The following is a 25,452-nucleotide window of genomic DNA, read 5'->3' as shown; positions in this document are numbered from 1 at the left end:
TACCCCAATGTTTCTATATATCTGTAACCTTGTTATAAGCTAAGGGGGTTTGGCCTGAAGTCAAGTTAGGGAGATTTGGGGTGAGTGCTTATTATTATGATCTATATAGAGCAGACATACTGTATATTGCAGCACTTTCTTGATATTATACACATCATTCACACTAATCCGCGCCCGGTGGATTTACACATTATCTCTTCTGAAGACCAAATGCCTGTAGTAGAGGTCAGATTCTCTGGCCGGGGATCCGCACTAGACTGGAAAGATAAAGCCCCTATGATTGGTGCAGTAGTTACGCATTTGTGTGGAAGTTGAAGGGGAGCTGTGAGAGAAGCCTCTGGTTGTTATTCAATTCTATGGAAGTGTGAAATGGCTTTGGAGCTCTTGTAAGTACAAAGCGAGTCGGACAGCTTCCCCTTGCTGGAGAGATTTAAGAACCCCCTCGGTACCCGCTCGCTCCATGCTCATCCTCCCTCTCATAAACAGAAACGACGGCTCAGATCTGAGGGTTGAAGACATCAAACGAAGCAGCTTCTCAAACAAATCGAGTGATTGTCTCTTACATGCGACTTTAGGATAGTGGCCGCCCGCCGAGAAATCTCCAAGTTGTTCTGGGCCAATCCTCCCAAACTCAACAATTAAATTTGGTAAAGACGTTCCATCTGACAGCGACCGTGCTCCTAACGAATGGAACTGGGCTCTGGGAATTCACTGGGTTCTCTCTATGTAAATATTCAATACAAAAATCATCTTCTGAAACATGTAAATAATGTGCGGGGGTTGTGAGGATTCCATGGAGCAGCAGTGCAGCAAGGGAAAGATGCTGCTTTGAGTCAGAAGCAGCAGTGCAGGAAGGGACAGTTTCAGTCCAGAGTAGCAAAGCAGGAAGGGATAGATACTTTATTTCAAGAGCAGCAGTGCAGAAAGGGACAGTTTCAGTCAGGAGCAGCAGTGCAGCAAGGGAAAGATGCTGCTTTGAGTCAGAAGCAGCAGTGCAGGAAGGGACAGTTTCAGTCCAGAGTAGCAAAGCAGGAAGGGATAGATGCTTTCATTCAAGAGCAGCAGTGCAGAAAGGGACAGTTTCAGTCAGGAGCAGCAGTGCAGGAAGGGGCACACTCCAGTTTCAGTCTGAAGCAACAGTGCAGAAAGGGACCGTTTCAGTCAGGAACAGCAGTGCAAAAAGGGATAGACGCTGCATTTAGTCAGGAGCAGCATTGCAAAAAAAGGGACAGGCGCCACCTTCAGTCAGGAGCAGAAGCAGTGCAGGAAAAGACAGGAGCTGCTTTCAGTCAGGAACAGCAGTGTAGGAAGAGACCATTTCAGTCGGCAGCAGCAGTGCAGGAAGGGACAGAAACAGCTTTCAGTCAGGTACTGAGAATGGCATTTTCTGAAATTTAGTAAAATGTTATTTTTGGTTTTACATCCCCTTTAGTTATCTGTTGCTCAACCTTTGTGTTACGGCTGTAAGTGGCAGAGACTCATTTGTGTGCAGATATTAATTAGTAGTGAGTATAGGAAGGTGAATAAGTAGAGAAGTTCAAGAAGAGTAAACGTCAGCAAATTAACCAAGAGAGCTAAGAAATGTTCCTGGCAGATCCGCCTGCACCAATATGGCCGCTAACGAGAGGAACATCTTATTGCTGAATTGTTATTTTCCCCGCAGGCTTCCTGGCCCACAGTCCCTTTAATTAATCAGGGAAACTTGCAAAGCGGCAAAGTGGACAATTATCAAGCGGCTGCGGGTAGAGAGGCTGGTAATGAAGGAAGGGCAGCGCCAAATAACTCGGGTAATTGGCTTTTTAGAGTCCGACCAGTCAGAGCCAGGGATATAAGCCACAATAACTGTCCCCTGGCACCAGCAAAACCAAATTCAGTAATGGGAGAACTGAAGCTCAACAAAGAATCAGGCATTATGTTATATGGTTTCTGTACCAGCCCAGGGCCACCCCTTTAGAATATCTGTGCCAGGGAAGATGCCCTAGTAGCTCCCCATCTTCTTTTCTGCTGATTCACTGCACATGCTCTGTGCTGCTGTCACTTACTGAGCTTAGGGAGCCACTCACAATATACTAGTATATAACAGTCACAATACAAGGCTGACATTAGATGGCAGCATAGAAACCAGTGTAGTCTGCATGAGAATCGATTCATAATCAGCCCTGTAGCATCGGCTTCTATGAATCTCACTTTCTGCTTGATGATTTTCCCGACCTCTAAGCTCAGCTTCTCCCCAGCAGCCCAAAGCCCACTGAGCATGTGCAGTGCCACTGACACAGAAAATGTGCTTAATGAACTTCAAAAAGGGGAGCTGCTGGAGGCAACTTTGAAGGCCTGGACCATTACTGTAATGGTGAACCTCGGGGATGGTACTGTAAGTACAGTATGTAAAATACAGCATGCCTTAGTTCTCCTTTAAGTCAACCCAACGACCAATTGATAAACCATCCTCTGTCCATGATACAGAGGCAGGGCCGCCATCAGGGGGGACAGGGGGTACAAGTGTCCCGGGCCCCCCTTTGACAACGACAAAGCCGTGCGGTCATTTCCGAAGTCCCAAACAGCCGAAATGCAGATGTGCAGAAATATGGAAGTCCTGAAGCGGCAAAAAGACCTGAAGTCACGAAAGAAGGCGAAGTTGAAGTCCTGAAGCCACGAGTTCAATTCTACTGAACACCAATGTGTTTTTTTTTATTTTTTTAATCCCCTGGCCACCAATGTATTATTTTAATAATCTATAGGCCCCTGCCACCAATGTTTTTTTTAAATATTCTTTGGGGCACAGGGTTATTTTTTTTAACTTGTAGGGGGGCCCTGACCACCAATTTTTAAAAAAAACTTTTAAGGGGGGCCCTGGAACACAGTTTTTTTTTAAATTTATAAAGGGGCCCTGACCATCAATAGCTTTTTATAACTTGTGTGTGTGTGGGGGGAGGTTACTTTTTTTTAGCGATGATGTCTGTGTTGCCTTTTAACTGTTGTGTGGAGTGGGCGGGATCTGGGGTGGGGCTCGGGGTGCGTGGGGCCCAGGGCCCTCTGAAAATGTTGTTGTACGGGGCTCCGTGATTTCTTATGGCGGCCCTGTACAGAGGCATTGGTTGGAATTATCTGCTCAACATAATAACTATGAGATGGGAGTAGAAGGACCCTCAACTCAACCCGAATAAATCCATATGGGATGAACTGTAACCTCTACTCTGAGCCTGATCCCCAGCATCGCTGCCCAACTTCATTAATGCTCTTGTGCTCCAGCAACAATGTACCAACATCTAGTGGGAACCACAACCTTTCCAGAAGATTAGGGGCTGTTATAGCAGCAAAAGCATCGGCAACTGCATTTTAGGAACCTATTATCCTGAAATCTCTGAATTACGGAAGGGCTGTCTCCCATAGACTCCATTTTATCCAAATAATGCAAATTTTTTTAAAATTATTTCCTTTTTCTCTGTAATAATAAAACAGCAGCTTGTACTTGATCCCAACTAAAGGTGGCCATAGACGAAAAGATCCACTCGTTTGGCGACATCGCCAAATGAGCCAATCTTTCCCCGAAATGCCACTAATGTGCATGGCTATATCGGGGTAATCTCTGCTGACGAAAAATGTCGGGACTCTCCACACACAGTCTGAAAATCGTACGAATCCTCGATTCGTACGATAGGATCTTTGCGTCTATGGCCATCATAAGATATAAAAATCCTTATTGGAGGCAGAACCAGCCTATTGGGTTAATTTAATGTTTATATGATTTTCTAACATACCAAATTTATGAAGATCCAAATTATGGAAAGATCCATTATCCAGAAAACCCCAGGTCCCGAGCATTCTGGATAAAAGTTCCCATATGTGTGTGTATGTACAGACATTGAATATTTTCTAGAGTCTCCAACTCTAACTGAACAATGAGAAAATCCCTCTCTAAATCATTAACGGACACGCGGGGGGGGGGGGGGCAAAAAACCTAATTAAGTCCGAATATGAGTGGAAAGCTTCCCCTGCAGCATTATTAATCCGTTTTCAATCCCATTAAAGATGTAAGTGGCAGAGAAGGTTGGAGATTGTTATTTGTTTGCGGCGGCAGAGACTAACGAAGACGCACACGTCCTGCAAATCAAGCAAACGAGGGAGACTTTAATGGAGATTAAGTACCGGCACTGGACAAACTGTTTAAGCACTAAGAGAAATCCAATAAATGATGAAGAATTGCTGTGGGCCCTGCTCATTATGGAGAGGTGCAGATATATGAGCGGCACCGGGTAATTATTGGGTTTAGCAATTTAGCGCATGGGCCTGTGTCACTGTCAAACTCATAACTAGCAGTCAAGTCCGTTAGTTTAACACATCTCTGCTTTCAGCTTTTCCACTTCTGATTCCACATTCCTGGAATTTGCTCCTTCCAGAGTGTGGCTTCATTAACTTATGCTGGAAATTAAAGGGCAATATATATATATATATACTTTGTGTAACGCATGTCTTTGGTAAGATCCTCAGATTGCCGGTTTCTTTTTGCTTTCTTGCATCTCCTGCTACCATATCCCACATGGTCCCCCACCACGCTGTTCCGGTTTGGTTTGGCTCAGCTACGCGATCGTCTAGGGGGCAAGAAAGCTTCGGAGCTGTGGGGTGTAACCCAGCAAGAGATTGGATATATATACCATCCAATATACAATCATGAGGGATATAAATGAACTGGTGGAGAGAGTGCAGAGACTAAGTGAAACTAAACTGGTTAGAGCAGGGGTGTCCAACCTTTTGGCTTTCCTGGGCCACATTGGAAGAAGAAAAATGTTCTGGGACCACACTCGAAATACACACAAACACTAACACTGATCTATTTTATTGTAAAAGTAAAAGAAAAGAGGGTCTCATAAACCTAGTGAGATTTTTGACATTGTGTTTGGGAAACTAATGTATCAATATCTGGTTGAATGGAAGTAGTTGCAATTCTTAGTGAATTCTCAAGGTGTTCATCAGAAAATTTGGTTCTAATTTTACCGTTGGGGGCAGATTTATCAAAGGTCGAGGTGAATTTTACGAATGAAAATAAAAATCGAATTTCAAGCTATTTTTGTGTACCTCAACTAGGGAATAGTCCAAATTCGATTTGAATTTGAAAAAAATGTACTGTCTCTTTAAAAATTCGACTTCGACCCTTCACCATCTAAAACCTGCCGAATTGCTGTTTTAGCCTACGGGGGACCTCCTAGAACCTACTTGGAGTCAATTGGTGGACTTTGAAAAATTGAAGATTGTTTGGGGAAAACTTCGAATCAAATTCGATCGAATGAGCTATTAATTTTATTCATACGATTCGAATCCGGCCGAATACGGACCTGTTCGATCGAAAACGGACCTATTCGGCCAAAAAAACACGACTTTACGGTTGGTCTTTTTGAATTTCAAGTGTGTTCATTCTTGAAAAAAGTTGCTCACAAATGTAGGCGCTGCATATATCCCTAGCATAGCGGGTGATGCTGCTGAAGAATGCTTACCTGCCTTTGTAAGTAACCGAACGCTCACCTGTTAACCGATTTTCCTGCTCTAAAAAGCCACACACCGCACACCCCACGTAAAATTGAAACCACACAATTAGCGACCGTGTACATACGCTCTTTGTGTGTGACGTTGCAACATGACGTTTCCTGGATTGGTGGAAGTTCAAGCTGGGCCGCATTCATATCCAACCTGGGCCGCGGGTTGGACACCCTTGGGATAGAGGGAGGGAAGACTTAAATTATGAGGGGAGACTGTCAATGTTGGGGTTATTTTCTCTGGAAAAAAGACTCTTGGGAGGGGACATGATTAGACTTTACAAGTACATTAGAGGACATTATAGACAAATAGCAGGGGACCTTTTTACTAGGGATGCACCAAATCCAGGATTCGGTTCCAGATTCAGCCTTTTTCAGCAGGAATCAGATTCAGCCGAATCCTTTTGCACGGCCGAACGGAATCCTAATTTGCATATGCAAATTAGGGGCGGAGAGGGAACTCACATTGTTATAAGATATATTGGATCTAACTGTCAATTATTATGTGACACCCAACTGCTGCATGAAGACAGAATGAAGAGAAACAGATGCTGAGAGAGGAATAGTGAAGATATATTTGATTATTTCGGAAAACGGTACAGAATATTTAATTGGTTGTATTTAGAACGTTTCTTATTTCAGTATGATGAAGCTTGTGTTCAATTTTAATTTTCAGGATAGTTCCCCTTTAACATTTATTTTATCATTCTGCAGCTGTTCCAGGGGGCATTAGTCCTTCCATTTGTGGAGTGATACGGAGGGGAACTATGAGAAATGTTGGAGGCACAACATCTGGACACATTATTGTGTTAAGACATTGGACACTGTGCCATGACATCACGTCTGGAGTGAAAATGTAAAAAACAAAAGCCCCTTTTCATTCCCCAAAAACTCCCCAAGCTGGTTCTGCGTTACAGTCTCTGCTAAGGCTTGTATTCAAGTTTTCTACCTGGTTTGACCCATTGCCTGTTTTGCCTATGCCTCTTGTTTGTACCGCGCTACTGCAATCCTATTGGAGTACAACACATAAACAGCTGCAGGGCAGTGATGGAGAGGGGGAACGAGAAGTTATAGGACTAGGAACCTGCTGCTTGTGGTTTTCCAGCCGCAACTCCCAGCAGCCCCTCCAGCTATCAGGGGTGTGATCAGCCTTATGTGATAAAAAAACAAAAATATGAATCATGTGACACAGACAGGAAATACTAGAGTCCTCTGCACTCAACCCATTATCAATATATTTAAGACAGAGACATTTTGTGCTACTGCTACTGAAAAATGCCTTACCCTTTAAACAAAACAGGGATTGTTTGTCCATATATTGCAATATATTTAAGCTGAACAACTACGTCAAAGTCATCCCATATCTGGCCAGTCCATGTCTCTGTCTTAAATATATTGATAATGGGTTGAGTGCAGAGGACTCTTGTATTTCTCTATGTATTTTGTGGTCACAGCCTCATTGCACCCCCGCCTAATGGTTTTAAAAATTAGTGGTGAGCACAACTTTTCCTTGTTTGTTATAGACAGGAAACTAATGAGTAACCCAGAAGCAAGACCCCCCTGCAATGATTTTGGGGTACACAAGTCTACAGTGATTCATACAATCTGCATGATGATTAGTGTGTGCCCACGACTGTGCAACCCTACAATTCCAGCCAATCTAATCTAACAGATAATTGGAGAAAGGGGAACCATGTCTGACCAATAACCATATTGTGGGGGAGCCATGGGGTAAAACATTATTATCGTACTGGCACTGGCCCAGTACTGAAGAACTTTTATGGTTTATTACTGAGCTTGTTCTCACTTGTGTCAATTCTGATTAGGGATGCACTGAATCTAGAGTCCTGCAGCGGGTCGGGTTATCCGCAAAAACCTGCGGTACCCTACGGGTTGCTGGTAGAAGTTTCGGGAGTGGGTATAGACGAAGGTCGGCGGTTTTCCGGATTTCTGGGTCGCGGGTCGGTCGCGGGTCTTCTCAATAGCGAGTTTTACTCCTTTTTTTCTGATCTTGCCTACTTCCAATGACGTCACTTCTGGTTTACAGAGACAGCGCTTCCTGTTTTACTCCTTTTTTTCTGATCAGACCAACTTCCAATGATGTCACTTCCAGTTTACAATGACAGCACTTCCTGTTTATTGATGGACATCCGGTCGCGGATCAGGTTGCGGATAAGGTACAGGAATAGGATCCCTTATCCTATATCCAGAAAGCTCCGAATTACTAAATGTCTCCCATAGACTCCATTTTATCCAAATTTTTAAAAATGATTTCTTTTTTTTCTGTAATAATAAAACAGTAGCTTGTACTTGATCCCAACTAAGATATAATTAATCCTTATTGGAAGCAAACCCAGCCTATTGGGTTTATTGAATGTTTAAATTAATTTCTAGTAGACTTAAGGTATGAAGATCCAAATTACGGAAAGATCCGTTATCCAAAAAACCCCAGGTCCTGAGCATTCTGGATAACAGGTCCCATACCTGTACTTGTGGGTCGGGTAGCGAGTCCAAGCAGATAAGTATGTGAGTTGCGGGTCCGGTTCGGGTTTAACAAATTGGTTCCGCGCAGGACTCTAACTGAATCCACTATTTTGGATTCGGCCAAACCCCCAAACCTTCATGAAAGATTCTGCCGAACCTACTGGGAAGTGGAAAACATTTTTTACTTCCTTGTTTTGTTACAAAAAGTTACTCAATTTCCCTCCCGCCCCTAATTTGCATATGCAAATTAGGATTAGGTTCGGCCTGGCAGGAGGATTCAACCGAATCCGAATCCTGCTGAAAAAGGCCGAATCCCGAACCGAATCCTGGATTCGGTTCATCCCTAATTCTGATGCCCACACTTGAAGCTGTTCCAAACTTGATACAAACAGAGAAAAGCATTATTTCGACAGGATTTTGGAGCAGTAAAGATATTTAAATATGGATTGAAGGGCAAGTGCTGAGGGCTAGCGTCAGGGACAAGCAATACAGTGATTGGCATGAAAAGAAGAGATCCTATTACTGCTCCCAATCTGCAAGGCAAATCCAATCAATCACAACATCTGTTCCCCTATCTGCTACAATGCGACTCCTGGTGCCAATGCAGAGAGAGTGCTGGTTTGCCAGTAATATAGCGAATTGTAATGTATATATTTATATATGTGTGTGTGTGTGTGTGTGTGTGTGTGTATATAATGTAAGGCAGCATCTACACAATGAATAATATATAGGGCAGGGCAGTTCCATGGGGTGAATTGAGTCAATTTCCAATCAGTGCAGTGAACTATATAGAAACTTTTACATTTCCTCCCAGTCATCCAATAAGCAGCATCGCTGAGGGAAGCTCCACTCAAGGGACAGTTCTGTAGTTAATAAATCGACAGATTACAGGGCACATGACAGATGAGAGGTATATCATCTCCTGTGCTGTACGTGGGGCCTCGGGGACACAGGTGAATCCTGACAGTTGGAAATCAATGCCCACAGGTCCTCTGTGTGCCCTGCATCCAATTACTGCTGCTTTTTCCAATGCTTTGTGAGACAGAGAGAGGGTTAAAACAAAGAACTGCAATTTCATAGACACAGGGGGCTGCAGCCATTAGAGGAACTAGAGCGACACCAAGTGGTTTCTTCTGCAGTCACTTATTTCCAGTAGCAGTCGCTTATTTCCAGGAGCAGTCGCTTATTTCCAGGAGCCGTCGCTTATTTCCAGGAGCCGTCGCTTATTTCCAGGAGCCGTCGCTTATTTCCAGGAGCAGTCGCTTATTTCCAGGAGCAGTCGCTTATTTCCAGGAGCAGTCGCTTATTTCCAGGAGCAGTCGCTTATTTCCAGGAGCAGTCGCTTATTTCCAGGAGCAGTCGCTTATTTCCAGGAGCAGTCGCTTATTTCCAGGAGCAGTCGCTTATTTCCAGGAGCAGTCGCTTATTTCCAGGAGCAGTCGCTTATTTCCAGGAGCAGTCGCTTATTTCCAGGAGCAGTCGCTTATTTCCAGGAGCAGTCGCTTATTTCCAGGAGCAGTGTCTTATTTCCAGGACCAGTCGCTTATTTCCAGGAGCAGTGTCTTATTTCCAGGACCAGTCGCTTATTTCGAGGGACAAACTGGTCTTAATGGGGGTCAAATCCAACAGATCTGAGCTCAGAAACCTCATTAAAGAGGATCTATTGCGAAAATGAAAAATTTAATATGGTAAGCTTTATCACACTGAAATAAGACACTTTCTAAATACAATCAATTCAAAATTCTGTAGCATTTAAATAATAATCAAGTTACTCTTCAGTATCTCACTCTCCAAAACCTGTCACTCTTCATGCTCGTCATGCGGAGGTCTGGGTCAGATTTTGATTGACAGGGTGCCCGCAAAAAAAGCCGGCACCTTGCGGAATGAGGGGAAGATTTTCAGGTGCGGGAATACTCGTGGGTCTGCAGTCACGGGCCGGGTCTCATCTAAATTTCTTAATATATATTGTCTATATTTTACTCCTTTTAAAGTTTTACAAAACTTATTTCTATCCCGCCCACTTTTGGTGAGGTTTTTGCAGCACCGTAACTTCCTGTTTGATGGTGGTTGGCGGGTTGTGGATAAGGCAGTCGCGGGTCCGGGTCTTAGAAATTGGTTCCGCGCAGGACTCTATTGACAGGTACAGTGGTGTGAAAAACTATTTGCCCCCTTCCTGATTTCTTATTCTTTTGCATGTTCGTCACACTTAAATGTTTCTGCTCATCAAAAACCGTTAACTATTAGTCAAAGATAACACAATTGAACACAAAATGCAGTTTTTAAATGAAGGTTTACGTTATTAAGGGAGAAAAAAAACTCCAAATCTACATGGGCCTGTGTGAAAAAGTGATTGCCCCCCTTGTTAAAAAATAACTTAACTGTGGTTTATCACACCTGAGTTCAATTTCAAAGGATATAAAGCCATTTCTAAAGCTTTGGGACTCCAGCGAACCACAGTGAGAGCCATTATCCACAAATGGCAAAAACATGGAACAGTGGTGAACCTTCCCAGGAGTGTCCGGCCAACCAAAATGACCCCAAGAGCGCAGAGACAACTCATCCGAGAGGCCACAAAAGACCCCAGGACAACATCTAAAGAACTGCAGGCCTCACTTGCCTCAATTAAGGTCAGTGTTCACGACTCCACCATAAGAAAGAGACTGGGCAAAAACGGCCTGCATGGCACAAACCACTTTTAAGCAAAAAGAACATTAAGGCTCGTCTCAATTTTACTAAAAAACATCTCAATGATTGCCAAGACTTTTGGGAAAATACCTTGTGGACCGACGAGACAAAAGTTGAACTTTTTGGAAGGTGCGCGTCCCGTTACATCTGGCGTAAAAGTAACACAGCATTTCAGAAAAAGAACATCACACCAACAGTAAAATATGGTGGTGGTAGTGTGATGGTCTGGGGTTGTTTTGCTGCTTCAGGACCTGGAAGACTTGCTGTGATAGATGGAACCATGAATTCTACTGTCTACCAAAAAATCCTGAAGGAGAATGTCCGGCCATCTGTTCGTCAACTCAAGCTGAAGCGATCTTGGGTGCTGCAGCAGGACAATGACCCAAAACACACCAGCAAATCCACCTCTGAATGGCTGAAGAAAAACAAAATGAAGACTTTGGAGTGGCCTAGTCAAAGTCCTGACCTGAATCCTATTGAGATGTTGTGGCATGACCTTAAAAAGGCGGTTCATGCTAGAAAACCCTCAAATAAAGCTGAATTACAACAATTCCGCAAAGATGAGTGGGCCAAAATTCCTCCAGAGCGCTGTAAAAGACTCGTTGCAAGTTATCGCAAACGCTTGATTGCAGTTATTGCAGCTAAGGGTGGCCCAACCAGTTATTAGGTTCAGGGGGCAATTACTTTTTCACACAGGTTTGGATTTCTTTTCTCCCTAAATAATAAAAACCCTCATTTAAAAACTGCATTTTGTGTTTACTTTGTGTTTGTTTTGTGTTATCTTTGACTAATAGTTAAATGTGTTTGATGATCAGAAACATTTTGTGTGACAAACATGCAAAAGAATAAGAAATCAGGAAGGGGCAAATAGTTTTTCACACCACTGTATATGTATTTTAGGGGGCCTCCCTTTCTTAGCAGAATAACTCAAATAACCAACTCCAGCACAAACAAAAGGTAACAAAGAAACAGACTCTGGTAAACACCCTGCACGAATAGGAACAGGATTTCTATCAGAGCCAGTTATGTTTAAAGACCGCGCACCTAGATTAAGGGTGCCACTCCCCCAAATGATGCATTAGACCTGGCAATTAAAAACTGACTCCACCTACTGAATGAAGACCGAATGAAAAGAGACAGGTTGCTCAGAAGGGAAGATTGAAGAGTAACTTGATTATTTCATAAATGGTACAGAATGTTTAATTGATTATATTTAGAAAGTTTCTTATTTCAGCAAGATGAAGCTTATATTAAATGTTTGCTATAGATCCCCTTTAAATAGAATAAAGCTGCACTAAATGTGTAGAGGTTTCCTGTCTGCCATTACATTATCTCTTCCAACCCGATGATCAGCACAGTAGTGATGTGTAGGCCGGCCTGAAACCGGCGGGGCTTGTGGGTTCGGGCAGACTCCTGCTCCAAATCTTCGTGTCGAGGGCGGGTCTGGGTCAAGCTCTTCTCCTGCTCTCCCCACCCACGACCTAGCACTTCCGGCGCCTAAATTTATAGACACGAGCACGCCTCCGTTCCTTTTGTGGCGTCACTGTAGGGCAGGTTGGGTGCGGGTCTATAAATAGGGGGGCAATAGCAGGCCGGGCGTGGATTGGGAGGGGGCGGGTTAGGGTCAGGAGAATTTCTCTACAGGCACAGAGAGGCCAGCGGCACAAACATCTGTATGATAGGAATGTATCTAGTGACATAGAGCAAAACATTTACATTTGTATTACTGATATAATGTAGCACGAGTCAGCTCTCCTCCAATTCCCATAATAGCATGCATGCTCCTTGCACAGGTCTGTGTCTTCTGCTACTTGTTTTCAATAGTTACAACCAGCAGTGCAAAGAATAGCAAAGGGCTGACATAGTCTAAATCAGTCAGAATCATGAGCATGTTTATCTGCGGGTGAAGAAACAATATACCACAAAACAATGTGCACAGTGACCCATTGTATCAGGCATGGGAGAACCGGCCCCTGTGTCATATTCAGCTCATTTGTATATGGGTTTCAGTATCAGTCTGTAGCCCAAGCCTCAGGAAAGATGCTTTAAAGAGGAGTGCTTTATAGAGCACCACCTAATGGAGCACTAGCAGAATACACAAAGGCAGAAGACACAAGATAGTTAATGTGCACCCCCATGATTCCATATCATATAGTAATGTTATTCCTACTGTACAATATAAACAAGGGACATCATTATCTCTGACAATAACTCTTGGACCTTGAACTGCTCCAGACTTTATCTGGATCCCCAGAGGAAAAGACTGGCACAACTGGAGCACAAAGTTTCAGTTACTGGCTCCGTATATTCCTGTATCCCACACGATTTAGTATTTAAATAGGGATGTACTGTCTGTGCAATACCCTATGATTTTAAGTTCAAAAGATCATTCTTATGTGAGATTATGTGTAATTCCCCATTAAAACTTGTATCCGTTCTCTCCTTAGTCCAGTTGTGCTGCCTGAGTTCTTTTTCTAAGCGGGTAGTTGCTCTTTATGCATCTTAGGGCCTGTAAACTTGACAAATAAGGCCTTATTTATAAAAACTGTTTATTTGTCAGTGTCCCACTAGGCACCCAGATGCACCCTACAGCACCAGCCCAGAAGCACCTTTCATACCTGCAGACTCGAGCTGGAAAATAAAGCTTCTGCCACGACCTGCACAGAACCTGCGAGTGATCAATGACTCGAATCCAGTCCAATTCATCCATTGACACCTCAATGTAGTATGAGTAAGATCTATAGGCAGGAACAAGAGAGAGTAGCACCGTGAGTGAAAGTGACTCCAGCAACAGCCAGAGAGGCCTTTATTAATGTGATCTGGAATCTTTTCCTCTCAGTCTCTGATCTGTATGTCTGTGCTATGTGATACAGGCAACACATATAATCATACAAACAGTATATTGGCTACAGCACCTAATGTTACATATATAATGTAGCATGATAGAGACCAAAAAGAGGTAGAACATTAAACTCAAAAAATATATCTATTTTTTAAAAATTGGTTTATTACATCATATTAAAATGTACAATAATAACCCCAAACGGAGCTCCGCGTGGGCTTATTATTGTACATTTTAATATGACGTAATAAACCATTTTTTTTAAAAAATAGCATGAGTATACAGATATATTTTTTTGAGTTCATAAGCAACACATGAAACTGGAAGCAGCTGAAGGCAGAGAATGGTGTTTTTGGTTGCCATGGTTCTCCTTAAAGGAACTGTTCAGTGTAAAAATAAAAACTGGGTAAAAAAACTAAAAAATGTATCTAATATAGTTAGTTAGCCAAAAAAGTAATGTATAAAGGCTGGAGAGACTGGATGTGGAACATAATAGCCAGAACACTACTTCTTTACTGCATTACAGCTTTCTTGGTTTCCAGGCAGTAACCAATCAGTGACTTGAGGGGGGCACATAGGTCATAACTGTTGCTTGTGAATCTGAGCTGAATGCTGAGGATCAATTACAAACTCACTGAACAGTTATGTCCCATGTGGCCCCCCCTTATAGTCACTGACTAACTCAGAGTTAGAGAGCTGAAAAGCAGGAAGTAGTGTTCTGTTCTATTATGTTACACACCCAGTCACTCCAGCCTTTATAAATTACATTTGTAACTATATTGGAAACATTTTTTATTTTAGCCAGTTTTATTTTTTCAAAATGCATCATTTAATAGTTATGCTCTAGCAGAATTCTGCACTGAAACCTGTTTCTCAAAAGAGCAAACATTTTTTAATTTTGAAATCTGACATGGGGCTAGACATATTGTCAGTTTCCCAGTGGTCCCCAGTCATGTGACTTGTGCTCTGATAAACTTCAGTCACTCTTTACTGCTGTACTGCAATTTGGAGTGATATCACTCCCCCCCAGTAGCCTAACAACAGAACAATGGGAAGCGGCTCTCTAACACAAGATAACAGCTGCCTGGTAGATCTAAGAACAGCACTCAATAGTAAAATCCAGGTCCCACTGAGACACATTCAGTTACATTGAGTAGGAGAAACAACAGCCTGCCAGAAAGCAGTTCCATCCTAAAGTGCTGGCTCTTTCTGAAATCACATGACCATGCAAAATGACCTGAGATGCACCTACACACCAATATTACAACTAAATACACTTGCTGGTTCAGGAATTACATTTTAGATCGTAGAGTGAAGTATTTGCAGTGTAAACAGTGTCATTTAGAAATAAAAACTAGATCATAAAAATCATGACAGAATCCCTTTAAGCACTGTGTGTAGCATTAAATGAGAAGAAGATTATCAATGAATTTAGTTTGTTTGTTCAGTCAACCACCAACCCCTGACACTAACCTGCTGGGAATACTAGGGTACAAACAGGGTACCACATGGTATTATTATTTGGCAGTCTGCTCTTTTAAATGACTTTCTTTGTATTTTTTACCCAATTGTGGATAAAACTGAGACTTGATGCAAATGTCCTGCCCATTACAGCCTCTAATGTGCTACTGAGATCCGGGACTCAGAGTTTCAGCAGCTGCTCCCATGGTGCAAGACTCCATGATAAGGGGGATTTTTAGAGAAGAAGCAGCAAGGGATTCTAGATAGGAGTAATTCTCTGGGATCAATGTTCCCTCTAATTCCTTCTCGACTACGTTTGCAAAAAAAAATAAATCTTTTGTGCGCACATTTTAAACTTGTGTGTGCATTTTTAAAACTATGCTCAGGTCAGAATAAATGCAAAATATTTTCACACAAATTTCTTTGTGCGCACCAAAATTTGTTGTGGAAACAGAGGAAACATTGACTGGGATCACATGGGGTATAACACATATCAATCCTTTGTATTAGCAAATGAGCACATACCGGCTATCTCGGTCCCACAGCAACAGGCGGATGTGATTTAGGATCGATGGCTGCCCTAGTTTCACTTGGATCCCTGAGCGACAGTCATCCTCTATTGGGTGCCGAGAAAAGCCATGATCCAGGTCATAGTTCTGTGTATCACCATCTAGAAGCGCTGCTCTTAACTCTCCCTTAACCACCTGCGCTCCGTACTTCATGGTGGCAAGATTTTCCTCAGGAACTATCAGGGAAAGGTTAAACATGTAAATATCATTATGGTACTGAGTTTTTTATACTCCACATGGAATGGGGTAATAGGCAGGAGTACAGCCCTATACCATCCCTTAAAGTGGACCTGTCATTTACACATAAAAAGCGGTATAATAAAAGTCATTTGCAAATTAAACATGGAATCCAAATTCTTTTTTTCATTAAAACATCCATCCCCGTTATAAAGGTGTTTAAAGGAAAACTATACCCCCCAAACAATGTAGGTCTCTATTAAAAGATAATGTGTAAAACCCTGCTTCATGTAAATTAACCATTATCATAATAATATACTTTTTTAGTAGTATGTGCCATTGGGTAATCATAAATAGAAAATTGCCATTTTAAAAAATAAGGGCCGCCCCGAGATCGTAAGATTCACTGTGCACACATACAAACCACATGTAAGGTCACATGAGCCAATTAACAGACAGAGTTCTGCCTTTTGCTTCCTCACTTCTTCCTGTTACAGTTAGTGTTGTAGTATTTCTGGTCAGGTGATCTCTGAGGCAGCACAGATAGAGTCACGAAATGGTGGTTCAAGGCAAGAGATGTAAAAGGGCAATATTTATGTAAATATATATTCCAGTTTGGTAAGATTCTTTAATATGTCATTCAATTTGATATAAACTATCTGTTGCTTAAGTATTCATTTTGGGGGTATAGTTTTCCTTTAAAGGATTGTGCTGTCAATCATATATTGCCTGTCCCGCCTCTATGCCTGAGACATAATCAGTTACTTTCCATTCAGCACTTCCTAGATGTTACTGCAGTCCCCAAATTCCCCCTCCCAGCTAACGCTCTATAATTGTGTAGGCCACTGTCTATGGTCATTAGGTCCCCCATTCCGGTGCATACACAAGATTTTGGGGTGCTACACAACTTGTTCTGCCTGTGTGCTGTGATTGTGTAATTCCTAGACCAAAGGAAACAAAATGTAAATAATAATCGTACTGTATGTAAATTTTATTTTGCTCAACTAACATGATAGATTTGGAATTATTTCCTAGGGTGACAGGTCTTAAACATGAGAGCATCCAATAATAACAAGATGTACAATTTATATTTTCAGGGGTGTTGAAAACTTAAAATGCAGCACCCAGAATTCCTACTGTGACAGTGGCAGGAGGGAAACTGGCCATATAATTAATGGCAGGAGGAAAGACAAGACAAATCCTGCCTGCGAGTGAGGACTAAGGGCCCTGATGGTGCTGCAAATCACTGGGTTTTTCCTTTGATTTTTCATTTTGTTTCCACCCAAGGAAGCCCATAAGTCAAAAAGGGTTGGGCTAATGATATTTATTTTGTAACAATTTTTGCAAACCTTTTCTCTGATGGAATAAACCTTTTTGTTCGAACCAGAGTGTGCAATCCTTCGAGACTCTTTCGGGGATTAGCACCCCACATTCTCTACTGGGTATGCGCCTTCTAACCCTATGGGTAGAACTACACAGCTGATTTCAATGCGTTTTCGGCGGATCCAACGTGCTGTGCCAAAACGCAGGCGTCAAATCGGATGAAACGGAAAATAAGGTAAGAAATACAAACGTCAGATCTTGTTGCAGCGTTCATCCGACACGACTGTCGAATGCAGACGCAGCATGCAGCGTCTGCATCCGACAGTCGCGTTGTGTCAGATGAATGTGACACCAACCGACATTGCTTTTGGTTACCTTTTTTTCCGTCAGATCCGCCGAAAACAAATTGAAGTCAGCCGTGTAGTTCTACCCTAAATCTCCGTGAGTTTGGATCCAGGTGATTAAAATGAGATATGTTTTACAGACAGAATATCTGCTCCCCACAGACAAACAATCTGCTGCAGGAAATATGGATAGGGCAGAGAGAAGCAGAAGACAGAGGGGAGAATCATTTTCAGCTGTTGCTTTTTTTACTGCTGTAACAGAGGCAGAAGCAAACAGCTGCACTTCATAAGCAGTACCAGCACAGCATTGGATGTTACAGGTGAAATTCCATAGTTCTTACTTAGCATCCCCCTGTAATTCAGATCCATGTCCCTGCATTCCGAGCGCACTTTTATGGCATCCAAGATTGCATCTGGGGAGAGCAGCCCGGAGGGGCGCACTACATTCAGCAGCTCAGTCAGGCTCATCAGAGGCAAGCGCACGGCTGCCATGATTGTGCTGTGCTTCTCCTTTAGGTTGTGCCTACACCAGCGCATCAGGGCCTGGAAGATGTCCTTCTCAGGTGCAGCAAAGGAGTCTCGCTGTACAATGTCCAGGAGTGCCCCCTACAATGAAGAATACAGAGATGCTGCAATTATTCAGGATAAACTTTCTGATTGCAAACACAAATATTTCCAGCCTATCATGTGACTTGCATATTTAAATAACAGTTCAGTTCAATATAGTAAAAATAAATGAAGTAAATAAATAAAAATAAATGGAAAAAAAAAAAAAAAAAAAATAGGTGCCAGGAACTGAAATGACCTCAGGCATCAGCCCTGATTCCCTAACAGCAGATAGGGTTGCCACCTTTTCTGGAAAAAAATACCAGCCTTCCTATATTCTTGCGTTTTTTTCCTATTAATAACATTGGCATCAAGCATCATTTTTACCAGCCAGGCCAGTAAAATACCGGCCAGGTGGCAACCCTACATGTACAGCACACACAAAACCCTATTGCTGCTCCACAACACAGCCGCCAGTTTAGAAAGTGACACTAGGGTGCAAATTTACTAAAGAGCGAAACAAGTTTCGCCTGTTGGGATATCGCCAATTTACTAAAAGGAGAAAAAGACAATTCACTAGCGAAAATGCTCAGTGCACAATAAGTTTTGCAACGTTTCACCAGGCAAATTTTAACCCAAGCGAAAATCTGCAAATTTATCAATTTATCTAGCGAATTGATAAAATGATCCTCAAAATTATTATGCCAGTGACTTCATATCCTGTACTTCAAAAATCATGAAAAAAAGACAAAACGCTGGCATTTTTTCCAAACAGTGGAACCTCAATTTTGATTTTAAGTTTTCCCTCATTTTACATTATTGTTTTATGGTCCCACCTATATATTATACATGATACATTTCCCTGATTTAACATTTTCCTGGATTTTACAAAATTTTTTTCTGGTCCCGTGAAAAACGTAAAATAGGGGTTCTACAGTATTAATGTGGGATTATGTTTACAAGTTGTAACTGTTAAATCTATGTTAATTATACTTTTTTAACCATTTGAAGCTCATGCCACATTTGTTTTAGGTAGGGATGCACCGAATCCAGGAATCAGTTCGGGATTCGGTCTTTTTCAACAGTATTCGGCCAAATCCTTCTGCCCGGCAGAACCGAATCCAAATTCTATCCGAAGATCTATGCACTCCAATGCACTTGGCCTAGTCTGAGGTGGCAAAGGCAAGTCTGGCGAAAGAGGTAACGTTCAGTAAAATCTGCATTTTAGTGAATTTGTGGAGTAACGTCCATTCGCCAGAACAAAAATTCGCCTGGCGATATAGTGCAAATGAGCACAACTGCCTGTCTCTTTCGCTAGTGAAGTTATGTCTGCGCCCGTTAGTAAATCGGCAAAGTGCCTGAAAGCGGTAACGTTGGCAAATCGTCACTAGCGTTAGTCACTTAGCCCTTTAGTAAATCTGCCCCTATGAGTGACAAACTTCACGTTATGAGTAGGACAAAGCCACATGGAGTGACAGTTACCCTGGAGAGCGTCAGGAAGCCATCACTAGAAAGAACTTCCTGTGCGTTCCTGTCCATGAACATGCAGCAGGTACCAGTGAGTTTGCACAGAGAGTACAGACTGGCCACATCATAAATCATGCACACGTTCTGAATCTTGAGGATGGTGCACAGGTACTCGGATGTGGAGTCCTCCAGCTCTGGGAAGCCATATTTATGTGCCAAGCTTAGGAAGTCGAGGAGCACCTCTTCCCTCTCGTCTCGCAGCGTGGCACGTCCAGTGTAGATGTACTTCATGAGCATTGAGAAGGCCTCCGCTGTAGTGTCTTCCAAGGTTATTTCTGCCTCAGGCTGTGATTCCCTCATGCCCCCGTACAACAGAGCTCTGCAACAGAAAATAAATGGCAGATGGAAGACGTCAATGGGAATGCGACTGCAGATGCCAGTAACTCAGAAAAGTTTACTAATGTATATGATATTAATAGGATATTAATTTAATTCAGCATTAAGCAGAGGAATTAATACTTCCTATTTCCCTACTTCGTCTTGCATTCTGTCATCAAGGTCCATCCACGTAGCAACCACAGAGCTTTTTAACTATTACATTTGACAGCAACAGGGAAAAACAACTAAAAAAACTAATAAAGAAAATAAAATTAAAAAAGCCATTGAATGTCACTGCCTACATTATACTAAAGGTTTGCTCTACCCATAGCCATACATGTCAGCAACTGATTTCCCTTCCAACCAAACCAATCGTATGAGGGTGACACCCAGCTACACAGAGAATTCAGTCCTATATAAAGCAACAAAAGTTTGTGGTTTGAAAGGAATGAAAGTAATCCTGTCTTGCTTTATGGCAGGACATAGCTATAGTTCAGCATGGCAAGACAAAATTCCTTGGTCTCATTGGCTGTTTGAAAGCATCAGTGTAAACCCCAACAAAATCAATTTCCCTTACAGGATAATACAGAAATCACTGGGCACGATATTGCCAACAGTATGTGGACTATGTGGACCCTTTTCGAATAACGGCTATGTAAGCCGCACCCCTCATTGCCAGCACAAGTGCCACCACATCATACAATAATATTCCTGACAATTCCTCTCTTCCTACTTTGTGGAATAGTTTGGAGAAGGCCCATTCCTGTTTCAAACAAATAATACCACCATGCACGAAATGAGGTCCACACAAAATGGGTTTGCTGTAGTGATGAGCGGGTCGGGATTTCCCATATATCTCCTTAAGATGTTTTACTGTAACTCTCTAGGCCTCAGTGCAGCAGGAGTAAGGAAACAACTATCTGCATGGAATTAAAGGAACAGTAACAACAAAAAATGAAAGAGTTTTAAAGTAATGAAAATATTATGTAGTGTTGCCCTGCACTTTTTGCTTCAGAAACACTACTATAGTTCATATAAACAAGCTGCTGTGTAGCCATCGGGGAAATTGAAAAAAGGCTATATGGCACAGGTTAAATAGTCGATAAGATAACACCATTATGTTCTACAGAGTTTATCTGCTATCTGCTGTGTAACCTGAGCCTTTTCTATTTTGAATGGCTATCCCCATTGCTAAACAGCAGCTTGTTTATATAAACTATAGTAGTACTTATGTTATTTACTGTGTATACTGTGCTTGAATGGCTGCTCCCATGGCTACACAGCAGCGTGTTTATATAAACTATAGTAGTACTTATTTGTTATCTACTGTGTATCCTGTGCTTGAATGGCTGCCCCCATGGCTACACAGCAGCTTGTTTATATAAACAATAGTAGTACTTATCTGTTATCTACTGTGTATCCTGTGCTTGAATGGCTGTCCGATGGCTACACAGCAGCTTGTTTATATAAACTATAGTAGTACTTATCTGTTATTTACTGTGTATCCTGTGCTTAAATGGCTGCCCCATGACTACACAACAGCTTGTTTATATAAACTATAGTAGTACTTATCTGTTATCTACTGTGTATCCTGTGCTTGAATGGCTGCCCACATGGCTACACAGCAGCTTATTTATATAAACAATAGTAGTGTTTCTGAAGAAAACACAGCAGTTTTGCCAGAGCAGGGCAACACTGCATTATATTTTTATTACTTTAAAAAAAATTATATATTTTTTGATGTCACTGTTCCTTTAATCACAAAGTCTAGATAAGATCCAGTACCGGAAATACTGGCACCGCGCTGCCAGAATCACTCTGTGTGCAGGAAACCGTTTCTTCTCTACGACAAATGTGACGTCGCTGTACTCCTCGCCGTTGATCAGAGCTCCCACGTTCTCTGATAAAATGTGTTCGTGGTCGATCTCCCCGATAGCGGAGGAGGAAGAGTGCAAAGGGTGGTTGTTACTCATCTTCTCTCTGTGCAGGATTCAGCAGCTCTGAGTAGAGAACAAGTGTGCAGTTAGTAGGAGCACAGAAGGTACTGAGTGTGTACAACCTGCATGGCAACACAGCACTAACTGGAGATACAAAAGGAAGATTAAACGGGTAAAATTAGTGGCATTACTTTAAGGTTATAAGGTTATAAGTTATTGTCTAGAACATTTCTTCTCTGTAGATAATATATCGCTTCCCACTTATTATCCTTTATTTGTATAGCACCAACATAGTATTCAGCACTGTACAGAAATTGAAAATCTAAAGTCCCTATCACCTTCCCATCAGTCCCTGTCACAGTGATCTTACAATCTAATGTCTATCACATTCCCATCAGTCTCTGTTCCAGTGATTTACAATCTAATGTCTCTATCACATTCCCATCAGTCCCTGTCACAGTGAGCTTACAATCTAATGTCTCTCACATTCCCATCAGTTTCTGCCCCAGTGACTTTATAATCTAAAGTCCCTATCACCTCCCCATCAGTTCCTGTAACAGTGAGCTTACAATCTACTGTCTCTATCGAATTCCCATCAGTCCAAGTCACAGTGAGCTTACAATCTAAAGTCCATATCGCCTTCCCATCAGTCCCAGTCACGGTAAGCTTACAATCTAACGTCTCTATCAAATTCCCATCAGTCTCTGCCTAAGTGAGTTACAAACAAATATAAAATTCCCCAAAAAAATCAAACTGAGCCAAGAGTTTGTTGTGGTCTGAACTTTACTCTGTGTTGTCTGAACTTTACTCTGTGTTGGGTAATGCCATAACTGCTATGGGGAAGTACAGCCAACGCAATAGAGTGAAATCTGGAAACAGGACTTGTCCATCCAATACATATACAGTGCAATTTCATTTTATCATTGGTGGAGAGGAAAGGAGGTTTGACCATCATCACAGGAAGGGGTTCTCTACTGTAAGGGCAGACGTGTATGGGATTCCCTGCCAAGAGAGGGGGAATGAGTAATTCATTGGTGGGAAGGAAAGGAGATTTTACCATCAGCATAGGAAGGGTTTATTTACTGTAAAGACAGTCAGGTTATGGGATTCTATACCAAGAGAGGGGGAATGGGTGATTCATTGGGGGGGGGGGAGGAAAGGAGATTTCACCATCAGCACAGGAAGGGATTCTTTACTGTAAGGGCAGTGAGGTTATGGGATTCCCTACCAAGAGAGGGGAAAAAGTGATTCATTGGTGGGAAGCAAAAGAGATTTCACCATCAGCATAGGAAGGGTTTATTTACTGTAAGGACAGTCAGGTTATGGAAGAGATATCAATGAAAAGCTCATTAATAAATAAAGTAGAGGTGACTCCTTTCTAACAAGACATGGTATATAGAGGGTGCACAAAATAAGGACCTATAGTAACTGTATCTATTACATATAAGTGAGTATAGAAGCAACCCTATGACAGGAGCAGTAGTTATGGCTGTGGTGGACACAGTAACTTTCCTATACACACACATGTAAATACTTCTGTCTGCCTGATTATATTCTCTGCAGTGCTGGTTGTGACTCCTGAACATTGCAGGGGAAGGCAGCGGATACAGAATTGGAGGAGAACTGGTTTTTGCCACATTGTTTGAAGAGTCGCATGCAGAGAAAGGACTGACAGACTCTGCTCTCAGTGGCACAAATACAGATAAAATCACAAAGAATGAGGAATAACATAATAGTCCCACTGTACAGACCCCCTGCCCCTCACACTCTCACTAACACACGGTGTGAATACATAGATATATCTGCAGCTGTCTCACACACAGTCACAGTCACACAGTCACACACACAGTCTCACACACAGTCTCACACACAGTCACAGTCACACAGTCACACACACAGTCTCACACACAGTCTCACACACAGTCTCACACACACACACAGTCACACACAGTCTCACACAGTCACACACACAGTCACACACACACAGTGACACACAGTGACACACACACACACACAGTCACACACACACAGACACAGTCACACAATCACAGTCACACAATCACACAGACACACACACACACACACAGTGACACACAGTGACACACACAGTCACACAGACACAAACAGACACACAGTCAAACACAGTGACACACAGTGACACACACACACACCCACACCTACAGTCACACACACACACAGACACACACAGTCACACACACACACAGACACACACAGTCACACACACACAGACACACACAGTCACACAATCACACAGACACACAGTCCCTCCATGGGAAAAGACAGGAGCCCGGCTGCCCGGGTGGGTTTTGGGGGGGACCTGATTCAGGAGGAGGGTCGGTTGTCAGGGTGACTTCATGTTCTTTTGGGGGAAGGGCGGGGTACAAGCTTTCCCCTGTAGATTAGCCAATCCCTTTGCAGCTCTGCCGGGATAAACATTGTGTGACAAAACAATCAGTAGGGAAAGCTGTGTGTAGGCAAAGAACATGAGTGCAGCCTGCGACCCTTCCTAATTCTACATCTCCCGACAGCAGGAGGCCCGGTAAGCGCATAATGGCCAACACTCCTGCTTCTCCTCATACAGCTTCTAATGCAGCCCGATCTCCCCAATACTTACTCACGCCTCCCTCAGAGCTGTCAACTGCAAATTCCCAGCCTCTTGTCTGACAGAAAATCCCGATGCCCCAAGTCTCACCACGCGAGCGTGTGACGTCACCACTGCACGTAAGGCAATGACGCATCACGTGTGGGAGTGGCGAGCTGAGACGGCGTAAGTTAGCGTTCCTCAGTCGCACCTGTGAATAGGAGCTGGTGTCTTTCTTATGCTCTTTGTTGGAGAACTCGCCTCCTCGGCTTCCGTTATTTCTTTTTATCTGCTGAGACCTCTAACGTGTGGCCGGAACTTCAAATGGACTTTTTCTTGGTTATTGTCGCAAACTTCAGTCTAAAGCTCTCGTGTTCTCCTTGTGATCCGCTGCGATTCTCACGAGCTGGAACCGACCTTTCCTCCTGTTACATTTGTCTTCCCAAATTGCATTTATTGATCCGAGTCCTTTTGGGCTCTATCAAGTCTCAAACGTCGTTATATCTATTGTGGAGTCTCCGTAAAGCGCCCAGTTTTGTCGTTAATCTTATTTCTTTTATTGCTTTAAAGGAGACATTTTGTGTAAAACATAAGAATGAACCAGTGCATTATACTCATTTAGATACAGAAGAATTGTGCTTAAAGGGATCCTGTCACCGGAAAACGTGTTTTTTTTTCTCAAAACACATCAGTTAATAGTGCTGCTCCAGCAGATTTCTGCACTGAAATCCATTTCTCAAAAGAGCAAACAGATTTTTTTATATTCAATTTTGAAATCTGACATGGGGCTAGACATTTTGTCAATTTCCCAGCTGCCCCAAGTCATGTGACTTGTGCCTGCACTTTAGGAGAGAACTGCTTTCTGGCAGGCTGCTGTTTTTCCTTCTCAATGTAACTGAATGTGTCTCAGTGGGACATGGGTTTTTACTATTGAGTGTTGTTCTTAGATCTACAGGCAGCTGTTATCTTGTGTTAGGGAGCTGTTATCTGGTTACCTTCCCTGCTACAGCCAAGTTTATCATCTACAAGGACTCCAAGGTCAAAGACAAATTAAACTTTAAAATCGCAAAGTCTTTATCAAGAAATAACTTGCCGAAACTCCGCTTGCG

The 25,452-nt window shown here is 42.5% G+C and overlaps 1 protein-coding gene across 2 annotated transcripts in view; it reads right to left on the bottom strand.

Annotated features, from left to right (window-relative positions):
- The window catches only part of btbd9.S (BTB (POZ) domain containing 9 S homeolog), a 61,110-nt gene extending 36,175 nt beyond the window's left edge, over window positions 1-24,935 (bottom strand). The window contains exons 1-6 of one of the 2 annotated variants that reach the window (XM_018264893.2): window positions 24,377-24,935; window positions 21,590-21,804; window positions 19,442-19,805; window positions 17,755-18,019; window positions 15,526-15,745; window positions 13,316-13,435 (exon numbers count right to left, since the gene is read on the bottom strand). In XM_018264893.2, the coding sequence (XP_018120382.1) occupies window positions 13,316-13,435; window positions 15,526-15,745; window positions 17,755-18,019; window positions 19,442-19,805; window positions 21,590-21,777 (1,157 nt within the window). In that variant the 5' untranslated portion in view covers window positions 21,778-21,804; window positions 24,377-24,935. The remainder of the gene's footprint in view (window positions 1-13,315; window positions 13,436-15,525; window positions 15,746-17,754; window positions 18,020-19,441; window positions 19,806-21,589; window positions 21,805-24,376) is intronic. The other variant, XM_018264894.2, reaches the window with a different exon arrangement.
- Between the last annotated feature and the right edge of the window lie 517 nt (window positions 24,936-25,452).

This window comes from Xenopus laevis, chromosome 5S (assembly GCF_017654675.1).
Source record: "Xenopus laevis strain J_2021 chromosome 5S, Xenopus_laevis_v10.1, whole genome shotgun sequence".
Classification (NCBI taxonomy): domain Eukaryota; kingdom Metazoa; phylum Chordata; class Amphibia; order Anura; family Pipidae; genus Xenopus; species Xenopus laevis.
This window is presented reverse-complemented; position numbering and strand designations above follow the sequence as displayed.